Raw genomic sequence first — 22,675 nt, 5'->3', positions numbered from 1 at the left:
TGAATGTTATCTTACCTCTATGCCATTCAGCAAGGGTCTGAACTCTGGACAGATAAATGCACTCCCAGCATATGCAGCATCAATGTGCATCCAGATCTTCTCTGCATTACCTGACATAGCAACAATGACAATGTGTCTATTAAAATATTAATCAAAACACTGATTTGCAAGAACAAATAAGATACAAAGGAAAATAACAGTAAGTGTAAATTAGTCTTACATATAGGGCCGAGCTCAGTGATGCAGTCGAATGCACAGGATGGAGTTGTCCCCAGTGTTGCACAAAACTAAGAGAAATAAGCAGAATATCAAATAGATTGATTATTATGTGTTCATTTGAATATTTAATATACTACAAATAAGTCAATTTCTTTATCCTAATGTAGAATGTGCAGTGAAAAATTCATTTGAGCTATAGGTTTTGATCACAAAAAGATTTGTTCCTGCTTGGTTTGCCATTATGCTGTGATTCTTCTGACATGGGTTTGCTTGCTGAGCCTGGGGCTAATTTGACTAATGTGATTCAGAAAACAGGCTTCCCAAACAGCATTAACCATCATGCAGACTGTGGGGGGACAGGTTCAGAGAAAGAGCAGAGACAAATGTCCAATTTGTTCTCATTTTGTGCTCTCTAACAGTCTGAGTGGCTGCTATCTTTTTACCATGTTTTGCACTTGTTATATACATAGTGACTGGAAGTTCTAATGGTAAGGGTTAATCATTAAGATTCAAGAGAAAATTCTGCAGCATTTCCTGGCATGATGTCAGAGTTAAAAATAATAACAATAACTATAAATAAAACTACATATTTTCCAGATGTCTGGAGCTTTCTGTCAAAAACAAAAAACAAACAAACAAATAAATAAATAAATAAATCATTTACTGGAAACTATATAAAAACCCATGCCTGACAATCAGAATTCCCCTTTATTTTCCCCTATTATATATATATATAAAAAAAATTATATATATATCTATATATATATATATATATATATATATATATATATATATATATATATATAGATATATATATATACCTTTTGAGCATTGTGTTGACAATAAGTAACGTTGCACCTTTTACAGTTGTGCTCATAAGATTACATACCCCTTGCAGAATATGCTAATATGTTAATAATTTTAACTAGATAAGAGGGATCATGAAAATTGCACGTTAGTTTTATTTAGTACTCTCCTGAATAAGTAATTTCAAATAAAAGAGATGACACAAAATTACTTATAGTCAACAGAATGCATTAAAGGGACGATCAAAATAAAATGAATAACTGGTCTTTGAACCAAAGCGTTACACCAAAGACCATAGTTGTGCTGTTTAAAAGAAGCTTGTAGTTATTAGAGATATACATACAAAAAATGGTATGAGTCCTGCGGCTCTGTCCTCTTCTAGAACTTTCTTCAGTGCAGCTCCTCGCACAGAAAACTCACTGTTGGTGGGAATTTTCTTCATCCTTACTCCACCTATCAAACCTGCCCTCTCCACCGATGAGTGTGCCTGAAATATCAATAAGACACTGCCATATAATTGATCAATTAATGATTTACAAACCTGCTTTGAACTGACTTTTTTGTTTTTGAGACTGCAGCTACTGATCTGGATGAGCTTACTGACACTGTGACGTCCTACATAAGTTTCTGTGAGGACATGTGTGTTCCCACCAGGACATATTTAACATTTAACAGAGACTAGCCAGGCCAAAGAGGACGCCTACAGGGGTGGGGACAAAGCCTTGTACAAACAGGCCAAATACACAATGAAAGTGGCAAAGTTAAACTAAAGAAAAGAAAAGAAAAAAAAAACAGCTCTCAAGGAATGATTCTATATCAGTGTGGAATGGCCTGGAAGACATCACCAGCTACAAGAACCCCATACCCCAGAATTGAGGCCAGTCAACAACTTACTGAAGACCTGAACAAGTTTTACTGCAGGTCTGAAAAGCAAAAGACTGGACTGACACCCCAAACCCGCTCAGACCGTCTCACATCACAGCCATCAACACCCTCTCCCTCCCTCCCCCTGCTGTTTCTCTGCCTGCACTTAAAATCTGTGAAGATGATGTACATAAAGTCTTCAGAAAGCAGATGATAAGGAAAGTCCAGATGGCGTCTCTCCACCCTGCCTGTGCTGTCCAGCTGTCATCTATCTTCAAACTGATCTTCCCTGGAGCTGTGTGTAGTCCCCTCCTGCTTAAAATGTTCCACCATCATCCCTGTACCCAATAAATCAAAAATCACAAGACTTAATGACTACAGACCTGTTGCTTTATTATCTGCGGTCAAGAAGTCATTTGAGAGCATGTTGTTGGCCTACTGGAAGGAAATTACTGGACCCTTGCTGGATCCCCTGCAGTTTGCTTACCGAGTAAACAGATCTGTGGATGATAAAGTCAATAAAAGATTGCACTACATCTTCCAACATCTGGACAAACCAAGGACTTATGCAAGGATCTTGTTTGTGGAGTTCAGCTCCCCTTTAAACACCATCATCCCAGACACTCTTCAGAATAAACTGACACAGATCTCTGTACCCACCTCCATCTGTCAGTGGATCAACAGCTTCCTGACAAAGGGAAAGCCAGTGAGGCTGGGAAAACTTGCATCCAACACCTGCACCATCACCACTGGAGCTTCCCTAGGGCTTTGTTCTTTCCCCACTACTCTTCTCCCTCTACACAAAAGACTGCTCCTCCAAAGACCCCTCTGTCAAACACCTGAAGTTTGTAGATAACACTACAGTCATCTGCCTCATCCAGGACTCCGATCAGACTGCATACAGACAAGAGGTTGAGCAACTGGCTGTCTGGTGCAGTCACAACAACCTGGAGCTGAACATGCTCAAAACTGTGGAGATGATAGTAGACTTTAGGAGAAACCCCTCTGCTCTTCCCCTTCTCACCATCATGAAGAGCACAGTGGAGTATAACAGGTTCCTGGGCACAACCATCACTATGGACCTTAAGTGGGATGTACTTCCTTCATCAGCTGAAAATATTCAAACTAACACATGCACAAATTACACATATAACTGTCTGATTTTGGTCAGCCAGCAAATCAGATATGAGAAGACTGCAACGGACTGTTAGGACAGCAGAAAGGATCATTGGTGTGCACCTGCCCAGTCTTCAGGACTTGTGCACCTCCGGAGTAAAGAGAGGCTTGTGACATCATTAAAGACCAAAGTAATGGTTCCTTGCCACTGTCACCTCTGGCTTGCTCTGTTGGGGACACTGAATTTCCAGCGATTTTGTTGACTTGATTGCACAGATACTATTTAAACTGAACTGAGCTGGATGATGACATCATTGAATTCAATTATGAACTGCCTTTTTGCTTTATTGACACAAAGCAACTGAACAGCATTAAATAGAAAAGAATTGTTACAATCTGTATCGGTAAAAGTGCTTTATAAATAAAGGTGACTTGACTTAAACAGTTGTATATAGAGTAAATAGTTCACAAATCTATACACAAACCTACTGTTTCAGATTCATTTCATACACATTATTATTATTTATTGTTAAGTATTACTATTTAAATGTTTTTTTTTTCTGTCCTCATGTCAGATGTATATGTATATATGCATGCCTGTATGTACTGTATGTACTAGGAGCACCCTAAAAACACACACAACAAATTTCATGTGTGTTTGCACACACCTGGCGAATAAAACAAATTCTGATTCTGATTGTTTTAAAAAAAACATAACCAAATATTCATGTTTTCCTGTTAGACACACATATGTTGTAAGCACATTCATAAACAAGTGGCTCTTCACCATTATCCTACTGCATGACCCTTTCACTTTGTTTGATATTTTCATTCAAAAAGAATTCTTGCTAATCATCCCCACTAACAGAAACTCATTCTTACTTACAGATGGACATGACGCCATTGTCACAGTGCCTGTGCGTATTATCTTGCAGGTCATTAGTCTAGAGTAAATATACCCCTGCAGCAGTCTTTCATCCAGTATTGTTGATTTACCTGATCAGATGAATAGGCAACAAGTTTGGATATAATGTCTGTCTCAGATCGGTCAGGATGGTCAGCCTGGATCAGTTTGATGATTTTGGAACGAGCAGCAAGAAGAGCTATGAGAGTGGCTTCACTGGCAGTGCCCTGCACAAACAAACAACATAATATATTTATTCATACTTGACACTTGAAATTCAAAAGCAGTGAAACAATCTTAATTGTAATTGTAAATGCAGCAGTGATGAATTTTCATCAGCTCTCCAGCGCTTTTGTGTGTCCACAATGAGTGAATGAGAAGACTTCCACTCGAAAACCCCTCAATACAGATCACCTCTGCTCATTGTAAGGCACGAGCTGTATTTGATTTCCCTTCATAAGCCCGACACGTCCTGATTACTAATGATTCAGTTTACTTTATGGGATAATCTGGAAAACTGTAGCCACACTTGTGTTTTCAATTCCAATGTCTTTGATTGAATGCCATATTCACCTTCTTTAACCCTATGAAGCCTTCTGTATCATATTTGATATGCAAATTTCTAAAGCCTCTAAATTATCAACGTGATTAAAACTTTGCTAAAAAAAACAACAACAGTGTTCTGTCACCTTTATTGAAATCTTTTTTCATTCTTAAAACATGCTCCCTCAGGTCACTGTGCATTGCAAAACGTTTTGCTAGGAAATCGTTACAGACTTGTTTAAAGTAAAAATAAGTTTTATATTTATATTGTTTATATTGTTAGTAGTATTTCAAGATGAGTGCTAAGTTTAGTCCTCTGAATAAGATTGAAATATGTTTTCCCTCCTTTTTCTTCCTTGAGCATAAAATCTACATTTCCTGATATGAGGCATAAAAAGCCTGATGTACAAAATATTATACTCAAAAACATGAAAACTTAGTTGTACTTTGATAAATATCTTCTACTTCCACCTGTTCCACTTCCACTTCCACTTTTGCTGAGAGACATTGCTTACAAAACCCACGAGCTTCCTCATTAGTGCACGCTATTGGTGAAAATAATGCTGTTGTCATAGTGAGAGAGAAAAAAAAGGAAAAATAAATAACCTTCAGTAGGATGACACACACACTCCAAAGCAGACTTAATGACAGAGCATCAAACCAACTGTCATCAGTGGGCTTTCCATACGCTGTGCTTCGTGTGTCTCTCTCTAAATGGTCACAGCTGCTCAACTGCTACATCCATAGTGACAAAATGATCACAGACCGCTCTCAACGCACGCCCGCCTGACTGTCTCCTCTCATGTGTAGTCAATGTCTTAAAAGGCAATTTCTACAGGACATAACAATTTGCAGGGCCTAGAGAAGAAATCAATGACAAACAAATTGTTGTGTGGGACATTTGTTTGATATTTGTTATTGTTCAAAATAAATAGCCCGTAAACATGGATTAAGTTTGCCCAGGTGACATTAAAGGGGTTTAAAATGTCCGCAATTTTGTGCAATTTTTGTGTGTTAATAAAATGAATCAAATTTTTCAAAACAACAGATGATTTAGGTTAATGTGCATTCACATACAGTAGTTAGACATGTCTTGAATATAAAATATATATATATATATATATATATATATATATATATATATATATATATATATATATATATATATAATCTTATGATAATGATATCTTATCATCTCCATAGACCCCCTGCAGTACATGGACCCACTTCATGGTCCCTCAGTTTATTTATTTAGCCTTTATTTAACCAGGCAAATTAATTTAGAACAAGTTCTTATTTTCAATAATAGCCTGACAGGAGAATTAATATCTCCTGAGAAACATACAAACATACATTACAATACATTAAACACATAAACAAAAAAAACAAAAATCTCAGTCGGCTAACCATAGAAAGTAAGTGCCTATGGTTAGCCAAGGAACTATATAAGATTATCTAGTTGTATAGTATTAGAATGAGATTTCAGCAACTTTTAAAGATATTCAGGTAATAAGCCAAGTAGAACTTTGTAAATAAAAATATACCAGTGGATTTCTTGTCTTGTATGCAATGATATCCAATTCAAAAGGAAGTATAATTTGCAATTAGGAGCAATACTGTAAGGTGCATTAGTAATCATAAGCTGCATGATATAACACATCTTGGCTGACGTGGTAAACACAGATCAATTTTGAAACAAGAAACCAAGTCTAGATTAAACTTTTTTATGTGGGTAGTAAAAGTCAAGGAGCTATCAAGCCAGATTCCAAGATATTTATAAGAGGATACTACCTTAATAATCGCCCCAACCAAAGTTATGATGACTTTATTTTTATTTTTTTCAAACCACATTACTTTTGGTTGTTGTGTTCTTTTTTTTTAAACTAGAGTCAGGTCACATCTTGAATATTGTTAAAACTATCCTGTATCTGGTTTAAAATGTCATCATACATTATGATGATCCCAAACACATCATCCACATATAGGTAAATATAGGTTTTTTGACTACTGATAATATAAATGTTGATTGGAAACAGGGTTGATGCTAACACAGAGACCAGAGGGACCTCTTTATTAATAGTTTATGGTTCCAATAATTGTTGGTGAATCTTTACATATTGTATCTTTTAAATAAATAGTTAGAAAACTGAACTGATTCTGTGCTAGTGTTATGAGTGCGGGTAAACCGAAGGCTTGAATCAAGGGCAATCATCGCAAATGGTGCCGTTATGTTGAGCGCAAAAGAACGGGTGAACCGTTTTCTTCAACCGGTTTATTGAGTCGAACTGTCCAAAAGAACTACTGGTGATCTGAAAACCGATGCAACTGGTTCTTGACTCGTGAATGAGTAAGTCTATTGTTCGTCATCTGGCTCGGCTCGGTGTTCATCTGCGTGCATGCATTACTCCAGGATATTGGTTTGTTTGAACTCAGAGGGAGTGTCAGTCACATTAAAAAAGTTAACGGCTTAAGTCATTTGTGGATTAATGCATTTTACAGATGCGAACCGTTTAAAACGATTCAGTTTGATTTGGTGAACTGAAGGATTCATTCGCGAACCGGAAATCCACACTGCTTTGTTTTGAACTCTCTCTCACAACAGACATGGAAGAGAAGACAATGCTGAATGAAGTCGTTGTTTTTGCTATTTTTGGACCAAAATGTATTTTCGATGCTTCAAAACATTCTAACCGACCCTCTGATGTCACATGGACTACTTTGATGATGTTTTTCTTACCTTTCTGGACACGGACAGTATACCATACACACAGCTTCAATGGAGGGACTGAGAGCTCTCGGACTAAATCTAAAATATCTTAAACTGTGTTCCAAAGATAAACGGAGGTCTTACGGGTTTGGAACAACATGAGGGTAAGTTATTAATTACATAATTTTACTACCTGGGTGAACTAACCCTTTAAGAAACCCAAACACTTGCAAGGCATGATGGATCCATGTTCTCATTCTGTTTACATCAAATTCTGACTCTACCATCTGAATGTCTCAACAGAAATCGAGACTCATCAGACCAGGCAACATTTTTCCAGTCTTCAACTGTTCAATTTTGTTGAGCTTGTGCAAATTGTAGCCTCTTTTTACTATTTGTAGTGGAGATGAGTGTTACCCAGTGGGGTCTTTGCTGTTGTAGCCCATCCGCCTCAAGGTTGTGCATGTTGTGGCTTCACAAATGCTTTGCTGCATACCTCGGTTGTAACGAGTGGTTATTTCAGTCAAAGTTGCTCTTTTATCAGCTTATATCAGTCGGCCCATTGTCCTCTGGCCTTTAGCCTCTAGCATCAACAAGGCATTTTCACCCACAAGACTGCCGCATACTGGATGTTTTTCCCTTTTCACACCATTCTTTGTAAACCCTAGAAATGGTTGTGCATGAAAATCCCAGTACATTTATTCATTTAGCTGAAACTTTTATCCAAAGCGACTTACAATTGCTATATATGTCAGAGGTCGCACGCCTCTGGAGCAGCTAGGGGTTAAGTGTCTTGCTCAGGGACACATTGGCGTCTCACACCAGAGGAATGTGTCTTATCCACTGCGCCAACCCCACAGCACTCAGTAACTGAGCAGATTGTTAAATACTCAGGCCGGCTCGTCTGGCACCAACAACCATGCCATGCTCAAAATTGCTTAAATCACCTTTCTTTCTCATTCTGTCATTCAGTTTGGAGTTTAGGAGATTGTCTTGATCAGGACAACACCCCTAAATACATTGAAGCAACTGCCATGTGATTTGCTGATTAGATAATTGCATTAATGAAAAATTGAACAGGTGTTCCTAATAATCCTTTAGGTGAGTGTACATGTGAAGGGGTTAGCTATAATTGATTAATCTACTTTAAAAAAAATGATAGAATCTAAAGCATCTTAAACCAGCAGGCTTTTTTGAGTTAAGTTTATGTAATTCATGCCAGACCTGTAACTTATTAACTGGTTTTAGACAAAAACTAAACTAAAAGGTCAAATTGAATGTTTCTTATATGTCTTGTTTTATTAATATACTGTCTAGGAACATGATTCTCAAAAAAATTACTTTCTCTAAAAGATCTGTTACTTTTGCCTTGTCTGTAACTTCATCTTCTTTATTAAGTTAAACAGGTCCCTGTGGTAACAGATGTTTGTTTTCTAGTTCTTTTACCTTACTCAAATAAGTTCTTGAATTTGAATAACAATTGGAGAACTGCCTTTTATAATACACAGATTTAGATATTCTAATAGCTCGAGAACAAGTATTTCGATGTTATCTAAAAACAATCCAATCCATCTCAGATTTTGAATATTTTGCTTTAAGCCTATATATATATATATATATATATATATATATATATATATATATATATATATATATATATATATATATATATATATATATATATATATTAGTGGTGGGTAGGGCTGTCACTTTTGTGGAAAAATCATTTTCGATTTTTAAGACATAAGTGTTCATTGAATTGATTGTAAAATCGATTTTCCATGTCTAAAAAAAGACGTTTCCTTTTTCAATGTCAAATAACAGACGAACGTAAAGAGAGCGCTGGAGACGCACAAGTCAGCAATATTTATTATTTATTGGCATTAAGTTTGTGCAGAATAACAAACAGCAACAGGAGTGCAACATTTTCGAAAAAAATATATATGCAGAGGGGACTGCTGAGAACAGGCCGTGTGTGTTTTTTAAATTTTTATTGAATGTAACCGACGCTTAGTCTAGGCGACACTAGGGAGGCATGCGCAAAAAGGCTAGGGCCATTACAAATTTATTGGACAGGAAAACAACCTCCAGACGCATGTAAACGTGTCTTTACATTAACTTAACATTGAAATCATTAGTGCCAGACGCTCTATTCGCTTTTGGTGTGATCACAGCATAAGGTGTCGCTTTCGACGTCAATGGGTCTTATAGGCGTGTATTTTCTGTCTAGCTTTCGCAAGGCATACTGCACTTTCGGAATTCTTTATTTTCTTTTTCTGCTTGTTTGTGAATTTTGTTACATGTATATTTTTTAATTGTTTATTTATTTTAAAATGAATTGTGTGCATATTTGGTTAAAATCGATTCCCTATTTTCATTTTCGAAACTATTTTTGGTTGGTCCGATCGATTGTGCAATCGATTTTCGAACTAAAAGTGACAGCCATTTATATATATATATATATATATATATATATAGAGAGAGAGAGAGAGAGAGAGAGAGAGAGAGAGAGAGAGAGTAGTATAGTGACAAACACCGTGACAAATCTCTTATGTGTTTGCAGTACACAAGCCACAGATGGTTAAGACCACTGACTCCATTGTAATATAACCGTCTCTCTCTCTCTCTCTCTCTCTCTTTCTCGCTCTCTCTCTCACACATGTAGACACACACACATGATTTGCAAAACTCTGCATTTGAACAGTCAATAGCAAATACTTAAACCAATAATAAAACATACTTACAGTAACTGATTCAGAAGCTCCAGCTCCCTTTTAGTCAGTCACTCTTGAAGTCAAGTCAGTGACCAACAAATTGGGATTTCACTTCGATAGACCAATGCACTGAAGAACCTGCATGAGGGCGGTCATGATCCAGAAAATTCTGAAAGAGCTCTGAACTGCTGCTGACCTCGCTCTCCTAGCGATGAAAGTCACTGCAAGTTCTCTGGGTTGTGAGATGTCCACACTTGTGGTCCAAGAGTGCAATCTCTGTCTGTTTTTGGTTCATATGAGGGATGCAGACAAAGGTTGATTCCGTAATGCCCCTTTGTCCCAGACTGACCTCTTCTGCGACACAGTTGAGAACCTGGCCCAGCAGTTCTGTCCAACTTTCTGCAAGGTGGGCAGCTGCTGCCTCCATCCGTCCACTGGTCGCAGTGTCCATCCCTGCTCCTGCGCCACATCTGCAATTGCCTCTAGCAAGTGGTGCCATGGAGCTGGGAGTAAGCAGGCCAACCCACCTGTCAAACCTGGTGGTGAATGGAAGAGCAAGAGCCCCCAGGACAGGTGGCCCAGAGAGAGAGGAAGCTGCTTTTGGGGGATGGTGAAGGCACCTCTCCCTCCCAGGAGGAGGGTCCGGTGGAGAATCTGGAAATCTTGATGAGATTTTTTCTATCTCCGTTGTGGGTAAAGCTGTCGTTCCATTGGTCCCGCCTAGCAGTGATCAACCTGAAGGACACATAACTTTCATGTGTTTATCCTTCCGCGCCACAGACCATTTCTGCGGTTCGCGTTCTAGGGCCGTGCATATCAGTATAGAGTTCTGCCCTTCAGTGTCACGGTTCATGAATTCACTTTCTCTCTCTCGTCTAGCGTGCTGTTGTGTGTGTGTCTGTGGGCGTGGTCACTGATCAGCGATGATCAGCTGCGCCAGCTGGTTTCAATTGTTTGTTCCCTTTATAAGTTCAGTAACCTGTGTTTCATGTTGTCAGATTGTTGTTTCTCCCCGGTGTGCTCCCGTACCTGTTCCCGTGTCTTTAGTTCCTTCCTGGAGTCTTCTTGTTGTCGTCGTTTGTTCCTGGATCTTCACTCAGCACTGGATTACCGAGCACCGTCAGGAGGATATTTCACGCACCGGGATTCGAGGGATCATCACTGGACTGAGCACCACCATCTGTTGTCCACAGAAGTCCCTGCGTCACCATTCCACCAGCTTTGTGTCCGCCCGCCTGTGTTTCCTGTGATACTTCATCTTTATCTGACTCTTGTGCTGTTTATCAATAAATACGCTTGGATATACATCCTGTTTCTGTCATACGTAACAGAACGATCTGACCAATTATGGATGTAGCAGGCGTTACCACGTGGGACGAGTTTGCGGCTCGAAGCATCGCTAGAATGGACACCCAAGAGGAGTACATCTCTCTCACAGGGAGGGCGGTCCAAGTGCTTGTGACGCAGGTGTCCGAGCTCACCCAGCAGATACAACAGCTACGAGTTTCCACTGTGCCAACCACACCGCCAACTCCACCCCCTCTTCCAGAGCCGCGGCGAGAACCGAGACTGCCGTCACCAGAAGGTTATTCAGGTGAACTAGAATTTTGCAGAGATTTTCTGACCCGATGTTCTATGCGCTTTGCATTACAGCCTCAGACGTTTAACCAAGAGCGATCCAAGGTGGCGTTTGTGCTGACGCTAGTGACAAGGTCACGGTTCAGTGTTGGAATATTCCATCCAGTTCTGCACCCTGGCTGCAGAGTGCTGATGGAACGAGGAGGCGCAGTGGGACAGATTCCTTCATGGGTTGGCTGACCGTATTCAGAGGGAAATTTATATGCTGGACCTTCCCACTAGTCTCAATGGACTTATCGAATTAGCACTTCGAGTGGATGCTGAGCAGAATGGGCCATTTCCAACAAGACCATCCAGTTCGCGGCATGGAGACCAGACGTTCGGAGTACCTGGATACGGTCAGTCCCCCATACGAACCGGAGTCCATGCAGGTGTGTAGAGCTCGGCTTTCACGGGAGGAAAAGGAATGGCGGAGATCCAAAAGACTGTGCCTTTACTGCGGGAGGGTGGGCCACTTCATCAACTCATGCCCGTTAAAAGATCAAGCCTGGTAGTAACTATGAGGCTACTATCGGGTGGGATCTCCACCGAGAAGACCTCATCCTCACCATCATCATCTACTCTCCTTCCGGTAAGACTAAGGTGGGCAACCAACACTCATGACACCCAGGGCTTATTGGATTCGGGGGCAGAAGGTAATTTTATGGATTTAGAACTGGCTCACCACCTCCACATTCCTACCAGCCCCCTCACGTACAAGATAATTGTCAATGCTCTAAATGGACAACAGCTTCCCAGTATTTCACATGCCACTGAACCCATTACCCTCATCATGTCTGGCAACCACACCGAGACTATAACATTCCTCCTCATGAACTCTCCCCTGGCACCTATCGTTCTTGGTCATCCTTGGTTCACTCAGCACAATCCTAGAGTCTATTGGGGGCACCATTCTGTATCTATGTGGAGTAATACTTGTCATGAGTCATATTTAGTGTCTGCGTGTTCATCTGTACCTGTGTCTGTTTTTCAGGAGGAGACAGTGAATTTATCTAACGTGCCCGAAGAGTACCAAGACCTGAGAGAAGTGTTCAGTAAGTCTCGTGCTGCTTCTCTCCCTCCACATCGTCCCTATGACTGTGCCATAGACTTAGTACCAGGTGAGTCTCCGCCTAAGGGCAAATTATATTCACTTTCTGTTCCAGAGAGGGAGGCTATGGAGAAATATATTTCTGATTCTCTAGCATCCAAATTCATTAGACGTTCCTCATCTCCAGCGGGGGAAGAAGGATGGGTCTCTGCGACTGTGCATTGACTATCGAGTGTTGAACAACATCACGGTAAAGAATACTTATCCTTTGCCGTTGATGTCTTCAGCTTTCGAACGATTGCAGGGAGCATCCATCTCCACAAAATTGGATTTACGTAACGCTTATCATTTGGTTCGCATAAGGAAGGGAGATGAATGGAAGACCGCATTTAATACCCCCAGAGGGCAGTTTGAATACTTTGTTATGCCCTTCGGGCAATCCAACTCGCCTGCAGTCTTCCAAGCACTTGTCAATGATGTGCTGAGAGATATGGTTGATCAATTCATATATGTTTACCTGGATGACATATTGATCTTTTCCTCTTCTCCCCAGGAACACGTTCAGCACATCAGACGAGTGCTTCAGAGGTTGCTAGAGAATGGGCTTTTTGTCAAGGCGGAGAAATGCGTTTTTCATGCACAGTCCGTCCCCTTTTTAGGGTACATCGTCTCGTCTGAGGGAGTGTGTATGGATCCTGACAAGATTAAGGCTGTGATAGATTGGCCAAGTCCAGATTCCCGTAAGGCCCTACAGAGGTTTCTGGGATTCACCAATTTTTATCTACGTTTTATTCGTAACTTCAACCAACTAGTCGCTCCTCTGACCGCCTTGACCTCCCCCAGAACGACGTTCAGGTGGTCCGATACAGTGGAAGCTGTATTTGCCAAACTTAAGAGCCGCTTTGTTTCGGCTCCCATCCTCGTTGCCCCTGATCCATCAAGTCAAGTTAGCACTGGAGGAATGGCGGCACTGGTTAGAAGGGTCAGGGGTACCTTTTATCATTTGGACCGATCACAAGAACCTAGAATACATTAGAACTGCTAAAAGACTCAACTCTAGGCAGGCTCGGTGGGCACTTTTTTCAGTCGTTTTGACTTCTCTCTTTCGTACCGCCCGGGTTCCAAAAACATCAAACCCGATTCTTTATCTCGTATTTTTGACCATTCCGAACTCCCGTCCACTCCTGAGTGTATTTTACCCGAGACATTAGTGGTATCCACTCTCAGATGGGAGGTCGAATTGAAGGTCATGAAGGCCTTAGAAGGGGTTACGCCTCTGCCCGATTGCCCATGGCTCGTGATATCCATAGTTTTGTTTTGGCTTGCTCTGTTTGTGCCACTGGTAAGACGTCCAACCGACCCCCTGATGGGTTACTCCAACCGCTGTCAGTCCCTTCGAGACCCTGGTCCCACATCGTGCTAGATTTTGTTACCGTTCCGTCTCTAATAAGCTTGCTCCCAAATTCATTGGCCCGTTTCCTGTCACCAAGATCATTAGCCCGGTGGCAGTCTGCCTCAAACTTCCTCCTACGTACAGGAGAATTCATCCCGCCTTCCATGTATCAAAGATTAAACCCGTGTTTTGGGCACCTATTAATCCGCCTGTCCCAGTTCCTCCCCCGCCGCGTCTCGTAGATGGGGAACCCTGCTTATTTGGTTAGTCGCATTCTGGACTCGAGAAGGAGGAGACGCGGATTTCAGTACCTGGTGGACTGGGAGGGTTACGGTCCGGAGGAGAGAAGTTGGGTTCCTGCTAGAGACATTCTGGATCACTCTCTGATCGGTGATTACAATCGTCAGGTAAGTCCGCCAGGGAACGCCAGGAGGCGTTCTTAGGGGAGGGGGTACTGTCACTGTTCATGAATTCACTCTCTCTCTCTCGTCTAGCGTGCTGTTGTGTGTGTGTCTGTGGGCGTGGTCACTGATCAGCGATGAGCAGCAGCGCCAGCTGGTTTCAATTGTTTGTTCCCTTTTTAAGTTCAGTAACCTGTGTTTCATGTTGTCAGATCATTGTTTCTCCCAGGTGTGCTCCCGTACCTGTTCCCGTGTCTTTAATTCCTGCTGGAGTTTCCTTGTTGTCGTCGTTTGTTCCTGGATCTTCACTCAGCACTGGATTACCGAGCACCGTCACAAAGATATTTCACGCACCGGGATTTGAGGGATCATCACTGGACTGAGCACCACCATCTGTTGTCCACCGAAGTCCCTGAGTCACCATTCCACCAGCCTTGTGTCCGCCCGCCCGCCTGTGTTTCCTGTGATACTTCATCTTTACCTGACTCTTGTGCTGTTTATCAATAAATACGCCTTGCATTTACATCCTGTTTCTGTCACACGCAACATTCGGTCTGTCCCTGTTTCCCTAGTCTTCACGAAGTTCCGGGAGGTGGCTCTGGGTCCCCTCAGAGAGTTAGGTGTTTGCATCCTTAACTATTTTGATGATTGGCATATTCTAGCTGTTATTCTTTTACTTATTTCAGCGGTGCAAACACAGGGACTTGGTGCTCTGGCACCTCAGCCTGTTGGTTCTTAGGGTCAACTGGGAAAAGAGCAAACTCTTGATGCAGAAGATCTCTTTTCATTGTATGGAAATGGATATGGTCAAACAGACAGCACAGTGGAAGGTGCACAGTCGGTGCTAGCCTGCTTGAATACACTCAAGGGCAGGACAGCGTTCCCACTGAAACACTTTCAGGAATCCTGGGGCATATGTCGGCTGCAGCGGCACTTACTTGGCCTGTTACATATGAGACCGCTCCAGTACTGGTTTTATGGCCGAGTTCCAAGGTGGGCATGGAAATGTGGCACTCACCGGGTCCGAGTTACACTGGCCTGTTGCCAAGACTTAACCCATGTGGTCAGATCTTACAATCCTCCAGGTAGGGGTGCCCCTAGAATAGATCTCCAGGCATGCTGTGGTTTACACAGATACCTCCACCACTTGCTGGGGGACCACGTACAACGGGGCATGCAGTCTCAGGGGTTTGGACAGGTCCGCAGCTGTGTTGGCACATCAGTTGCCTAGAGTGGTTAGCAGAGAGCCCTGCCTTGAACCGGTCTCAAAGGGCACTTATGAGGCAACCATGTGCTGGTCCACATGGACAACACAGCGACCATTGCATACATCAACCGACAAGGTGATTCTCACTCCCATTACAAAACTCCTTAGGGAAGGATATGGCTTCCAAAGCCTTCCTTTTCCAAGTGAAACAGGCACATTTTCCCAGTGTTATCCAATCTCACTCAGTGAGCTAGTGCTTTGACAATTGTGAGTGGAACTACTTGTTCTGAGCCCCAGCCTACACCAAATGGGGATGCAGCTCGCACAGGGCACTGGAAAATGCACCACCCATGGTGCTTTGATAGGGACCCCTATTCGTCAGTCACCAATGTGATGTCGAGAGTGACCAACTGAAAGGGAACAGACTCAGTTACGTATGGTAACCCTCGTTCCCTGAAGGAGGGAACGGAGATGTCATGTCCTGTCACCATGGTTGCTGTAACACCACTGAGTGGGCAGGGACACCGGCTCGGCTCCTCAGCAAAAACCTGTTATCCATTGCACCTGCTGCCTTATTATACTCACTCTGTGATAAGCAGCTGGATGCAATAGTTGCATGCCAGTGTGCAGTGGCTCTTTTAGTTTGCACTTTAAGTAGATTTGTTTATTGAAGTCTTTCAGGGAACGAGGGTTACCATACATAACCAAGATGATTGTCGAAGCAAAGTCAGAATTACCTCCTATCTCCTAGTTTCATGAAACGGTCATCCATAAAATGAGTTGCTGTTCTGTTATAAGTAATCTTAAAGAGCCAGTAACATGAAAATTCTAAGCTTCCTATCACTGTTTATAAGTCCTGTACAACAGGTTTAAATCCATGCAAGGTTAAAAAACATTGTCATTTTGTCAAAATATCATTTTAAAATTATCTCAATTCTCAGAGATCCCCAAAGCTGTTCAAAAGATTCAGTTTCCTTAAACCCCACCTTTCGGTAGCATACTGCGTTCTGATTGGTCAACTAACATAAGCACGTACATAACCAAACTGAACACACAACTTCACGGTAAACAATGGGTTAGCATTAACATATAGTGCTATTGCGACATACTGATAAGACGCTCGGGAGAAAACAAACACATAACTTCATAATCATACTTACAGGTTGTGATTCGGAGATGCGGAGATGCTTGCTCCTTAATTAAGAAGCCTGATGGACAGCTACATCATACACTGTAATACAGGTAATTTTTGATTTCCCATCTGTGTGGCTCTATAAATATTCCTAAATGCATCTACTTTCGGAAGGCCAAAAAAAGGGATTTTGCCTTCACCTAGAAACACACAGTATCTCCCTGACATGGCTGCTTCAACACTTAACTGAGGTTACTGAAGCCACACCTTCTTTCTTTGCGTGTACATTCGGGAGGCATTTTGCAAATAATTCCACATTGTGAGGTAAACATGTGGAGGTGTGTTTGAATGAGCTGTTTTAGGGGGGCGTGGCAGAGTCTTAAATTTGATAAAGAATATCTTCTTTAATTTGAGACTTCGGTCTTTGCAACTTTACAGATCTTTTTTATGCACCAAGAGCTTGTAAAACTCCAAAGAGAAAGGAAAAATTGAAATCGCATCATATGAACCCTTTAAATTTGCAGCAGCTAGAACATGTAAGAAAGCATCTAAAATTCAAATTTAGATCTACACTTGGTTGAAAACGCTGTATAAGTAATACCATGTAAATCTCTATTTAAACTTGAAATACTAGCAGATAAAATATTTTCCTTATTATATTACCTGGATGACCCCTCCCCCTCTGCCCTCTGTACCAGCTAAGAAATCCTCTGGTAACTTCAGCATCTTCCCCAGCCAGTCCAGCATCACTGTCTCCAGCTCTGTACAGGCAGGACTCGCTGCCTACAGAAATAAATAAATGTATTTATTGATAAATAAAATCTCGAATTCGTATGCAAGATAGTTGTCATGGATGGTGGATGGATGCAAAAGCAGACGGATGCAGAAATAACATCCCAATAGGTGGCTAAATGGATGGATGGGAAAGTAGATAGATGCAGAATTAACAGTCAGATAGGTTGCTAAATGGATGGATGGAAAAGCAGATAGATGTATAATTAACAGACTGACAGGTGGCTAACTTGATGGATGGATAGACAGATGGCAGATGAATGATGTATGGATGGAAATGCAGATGAATCTTGGATTGATAAACGAATGGATAAATGGAAAATCATATGGTTGGATGAATGGATAGAAGGAAAACAGAAGCATGCTGGATGGATGATGGAAAAGCAGACTGGTGGATGATTGATGGACAGACAGAGAACTAAATGGATAAATGCAAAAAAATGGACAGACAGACAGGTTTCTAAATTAATGGATGGGTGGTTGGATGGACAAACAGACTATCAGGTACCTAAATAGAAGGATGGATAAATGAATAGATGGTTCAAAATCTGGACAGACAGATGGCTTATTAGATGGATAGATAGGTATGTTCAGAGAGAGACAGAGAGAGAGACATACCCAAGAGAATCCAATGCAGCCAATGGCCCCACACAGCATATCAGCCAGCATTGCAGGAAAAGAGTGGGCAGTAGGAAAGTATGCATAAAAGTATGGGCTGTGCCAGTGTGTTACCTGAAACATATAGAAACATTCAATTAAAATTTGTCTTCATTGTTCATGAAAAACACCAAAAGCACTTAAAACCATTTTCTACAGTAATACACAATTTTCAAGCAAAAGAGCCACCTAAGACTATGAACTGTGATCTGTCAGATTTAGCTTCGTTGTTCTATTTTTGTTCAGCTTTGCTCTTTTGAACAGGGATTATGACTTCAGTAATAGTGACATCAGGTTTTTTTTGCTCAGAACTTTAAAGGTTAGATTAAATTATGAAGGCTAAATAAAAATAATCTTTGTGTTTAGCAGAGGAGAGAGCTTGAGGCACTGTGTGTCTGTGTCTCTCTTGAAGGATTTTCCTATCGTGAGTCATTCATTAGCCCAAGCTCACACTTTTAAACAACCATTAAAACAAGACTTCTGAAAGGGAAAATTTATCTAATTGGACACAGTGGGAAGGTTAACACCTTCAACTGAATTAAAGTGTTTGTTTTTTCCTCTGAGCTAAGCAATGAAGGGGTGGGGGAGGATTTTCTCTGACTCCAGGTCAGAGTTTAATGATTCAGTTCCTAACTATCAGCTTCTCAAACCCTCAAAAGGTGGACTTTGAATATTTCTGATGAGAGAAAACCTTGAGGGTCTCTTGATGTGGTCACCTGTTAGTAAAACAAAGTATCTTTATCTGCACAAGATAAATCATACAAATTTATGAATATTTGCCTTGATGTTACATCATCCTTGAAATAATGTATAACCACATAATCATATCAGTTAACTGCTTGCAGTTTAAATTATTGGCATAATATCATTACGTGCAATATACACAACATAAGATACATTCTAACAAAAGCTTGCTTTATAGAAATTTTTTTTTCTAAATTACTATAATAAATGTAAACCATCAAAGACAAAGATTAAAAAGACAGATTCAACTAGATTTCACAAGAGCTCTACTGTCTATAACCAGAAAGTCTTGTGATAAAGTCACCAAATGTGTTTTCTGTTTAGTTTGTGGACCAATTCTCACTATTAACTATCAACTAAAACTTTTACCTCAATAAACTCTTTATTTACTGCTTATAAATATTTAGGTAGCTGTTAAGTTTAGGTATGGGGTAGGATTAATGGATCTAAAATATAGTCATGCAGAATAAAGCATTAATACATTCTAATAAAAAAGTAATAAACCGCCAATATGCTAGTAATATGCATACTAATAAGCAAAAAGTTAACTACTAAAGTGTTAGTGAACATAAAGCCATACTACAATACTGTATATTCAGCTACTGTACACTGTAAAATAAATGCAGATTTAATAAATTTATATAATGTATTGAGTAGTTTATTTATACATTTTGTATTATATATTTTATATATTATCATTCAAAAATAGATTTCATAGAGCTCAAGTCATTAAAAATCTTTTCACACAAGATCTGAGATCTGAAATCCACTGTATGTAATGACAGTAAAGTAAAGGAACTGTATCATAGCTGGTCAGCACTGACTCACCCCTGGCATGATCACCCTCTCTATGTCTTTGACCACATCCTCATAGCTCTCTGCCTCCTGCGGGGCTTCCTCTGGAATCAGTGACCTGAGATATCCAGGTTCCACATCAGGGTAAACCTGTCTCTTCTCAATGTTCTCTATATAATCGGCCACATAGTCCACCATCTCCTTCCCACGTCTCCGGAACTCTGCAGCATCCATGTTTTTGACTGAAACAGATGTAGAATCTCTCAGTGTGGAGAATAAAAGACAAACCGATGTACGTTTTTAAAAAAGAGAGGTGTAATTATATTAGTGTTATGAGTGTTTTCAGGGGCAACATGACTCTCAGTATCTTAACAGGAAAATAACAGCCAGAGGCCACATGTTCAGGACACGAAATGTAATTGTAGAAAATACTCAACCATACATTACTGTCAGTGATTATTTGTTTTTTTAATTTTTTTATTTTAAGAATTCTCAAAGAATAATAAACAGATAATACCACAGCATATAATTATTATTTTAGTACTACATAATACTATTAAAGTTTAATTAATATGTTGAATTAGCTTTTTTTATTATTAATTTAAATATTTTCTGTTTCATTTAAATTCATTATTATTATTATTGTTATTATGGTATTTATGCTTTTGTATTTTTTATTGTTTTTAAAAAAAAAAAATTGAAAATGAATACAAAAACTGTATGTCACCTCACCACAGTAACAATATTCTGCTGATAAAAACATCACAGGTTGCCAAATACATACTTTAAAAATTAACAAATGATAGTTTATCATTGACATGAACTTTACCATCAAAAGTGTTATTAATATACTGGTACAGCTAATTCACATTTATTCTACTGATTTAATTAATTGCACTGATTCTCCTCACAGGACACATGTACTAGGTAAATCTGACCTTAAGTTAGAATTTGTTAGAGCAAATGTATTAAAAAGAGACTGTACCAATCAAATCATTGTTCTAAACGAGCTTTGTCAGCAGGGTTGGTGACAGTGGCTACTACTAATTATTTGTATGCCTGTTATCTCTTCACACTAATCCACATAATACAAATGGATTGAGATGTGTGTGTGTGTCAGTTTGGAGGTGTGTGTGTGTGTGTGTGTGTGTGTGTGTGTGTGTGTGTGTGTGTGTGTGTGTGTGTGTGCATGTGTGTGTGTGTGTGTGTGTGATGACTCATCTAGAAGGTAACTGGGCTTTTTGATCACGTACCAGTAAGTACTATAAGACTTGTTAATCTTTACACATGCTCACAAACAAGCAAACATAGATTTAGTATCTAAGGACAAAGCATGAACATATTAATAACTTGCAAAATGTAATGTATTTTTGTACTTTGTAAACACTTTTAATATAGAATTAGGATAGGCATATTAGGAAAGCTTCTCAATACATACAAACCAGCAAATGATAAATAAAGCATTTAATGAATCAATTATTGTCCTAATGTTCCTAATGAGAATTTTATGGAATAAAATCCATATAAAGTATTATATGACTATTATCAGTCAGATTTTAATTCGAAAAGCCTCCGAAAGCATATGGTTTATCAAGATATGATATCTTTATGACATGTCACATTGTACTGAAGCAGGTGCTGTAAAAATAGATTAAAAGCTAAAGTCTGCTGACATTTGACTTGTTACAGTGACTTTGTGTTTTTATTTTATTTTATCTTTTTTACTCAATATAACAATAATAAATCTATATATTTTAATATGAAATCAAATGTAGAAAAAGAAAGTAAAGACAATCCACTTTAGCAGTTACAAAATCCCATAATAGTCCTCTATTTGGACCTTGTACCTGGACTGTGTTCTAAAACCTCAACGATTGTTACGCTCATAATATCTCTCTTTTTCCTCTAATTGCTTTCATTGTACTTACAGTGTCAGGCAAACAGAAGAGTCCTCTCTCGCGTAGGTCCTTACACGCTTTCTGTTTGTTTCAAACACATATATAAAAACACGTATACACACACAGAGTAAAGCAGAGTGATGTGGAACAGCAGGGAAGCCTGGGGGTTTATCAGCCCTGCCACTGTTCAGACGGCCAATCAGAACGAGCCTTTCATTCAGAGCAACACACACAGGCAGGGCATAAGGAGTTAATGAGAACCTGTTCACTTTCCACAAACATTAAAACAACTACAAAACAACACACACACACACACACACACACACACAAATTGTCTCACCCTGAATAATAATTTTATAACTAATGGCATATAGCACCTGAAAAATAGTTGAAATGTATGAACTCAGATTATCCTTAGTCACCGCCTATGTTATTTCTTAGACATCTTATTTTTTATGAAACTGTAATTTTGCAGTTATTAAGGACATCTGAAGTGCCTTTGTACAGTTTACAGCCATTTCACATTCAAATGACTCAACAATATACCAATAATATATTGTATTATGGAATAAATGTGTTTTCTTGTAAACTTAGTCATTAGATCTGTATTAGATCACAGGTTTCCCTCTCACATCTTGGTTGAATTAGCTCTGGAACCAAAGTCTATAGAACAGAAACAGGCTATTTGGGTGAAAACCTATCCACAAAAGCCATTTTCTGAATACATCCAACAATATTAGCCGAAAAAAATAAAAAAAATAAAATAAATAAATTATATATATATATATATATATATATATATATATATATATATATATATATATATATATATATATATATATATATATATATATAAAGAAAACCTTTAGTGACGAAACATGGATACTGTAATTGGATATCTGCAAAATTATTTAAAGTTTTCAGATTTTTTTATACCCATCAGATCTCAAACTGAGAACATTATTTGAAATAATAAAAGTAATTATCTAATAGTGATGCAAAAACATAGGCCTATTGATATGAATCGGTTAAAGCCACTCCCTTAAAATTTCTGTATTCCATTTCAGAGAAAAACACTATTCTTAAAGTCAGTTTTCTGCTTATACTGTATATT

The 22,675-nt window shown here is 39.5% G+C and overlaps 1 protein-coding gene across 1 annotated transcript in view; it reads right to left on the bottom strand.

The window, feature by feature from the left end:
* The window catches only part of ddc (dopa decarboxylase), a 33,523-nt gene extending 11,777 nt beyond the window's left edge, over positions 1-21,746 (bottom strand). Inside the window, exons 1-8 of the mRNA XM_026284146.1 lie at positions 21,592-21,746; positions 19,697-19,905; positions 18,086-18,199; positions 17,339-17,458; positions 4,003-4,137; positions 1,370-1,513; positions 221-287; positions 16-110 (exon numbers count right to left, since the gene is read on the bottom strand). Coding sequence (XP_026139931.1) covers positions 16-110; positions 221-287; positions 1,370-1,513; positions 4,003-4,137; positions 17,339-17,458; positions 18,086-18,199; positions 19,697-19,897 — 876 coding nt within the window. The 5' untranslated portion in view covers positions 19,898-19,905; positions 21,592-21,746. The remainder of the gene's footprint in view (positions 1-15; positions 111-220; positions 288-1,369; positions 1,514-4,002; positions 4,138-17,338; positions 17,459-18,085; positions 18,200-19,696; positions 19,906-21,591) is intronic.
* Positions 21,747-22,675: the final 929 nt, after the last annotated feature.

Source organism: Carassius auratus, chromosome 16, assembly GCF_003368295.1.
Source record: "Carassius auratus strain Wakin chromosome 16, ASM336829v1, whole genome shotgun sequence".
Lineage (NCBI taxonomy): Eukaryota > Metazoa > Chordata > Actinopteri > Cypriniformes > Cyprinidae > Carassius > Carassius auratus.
The sequence above is the reverse complement of the archived record's forward strand: the minus strand, read 5'-3'. Positions and strand labels throughout refer to the sequence as shown.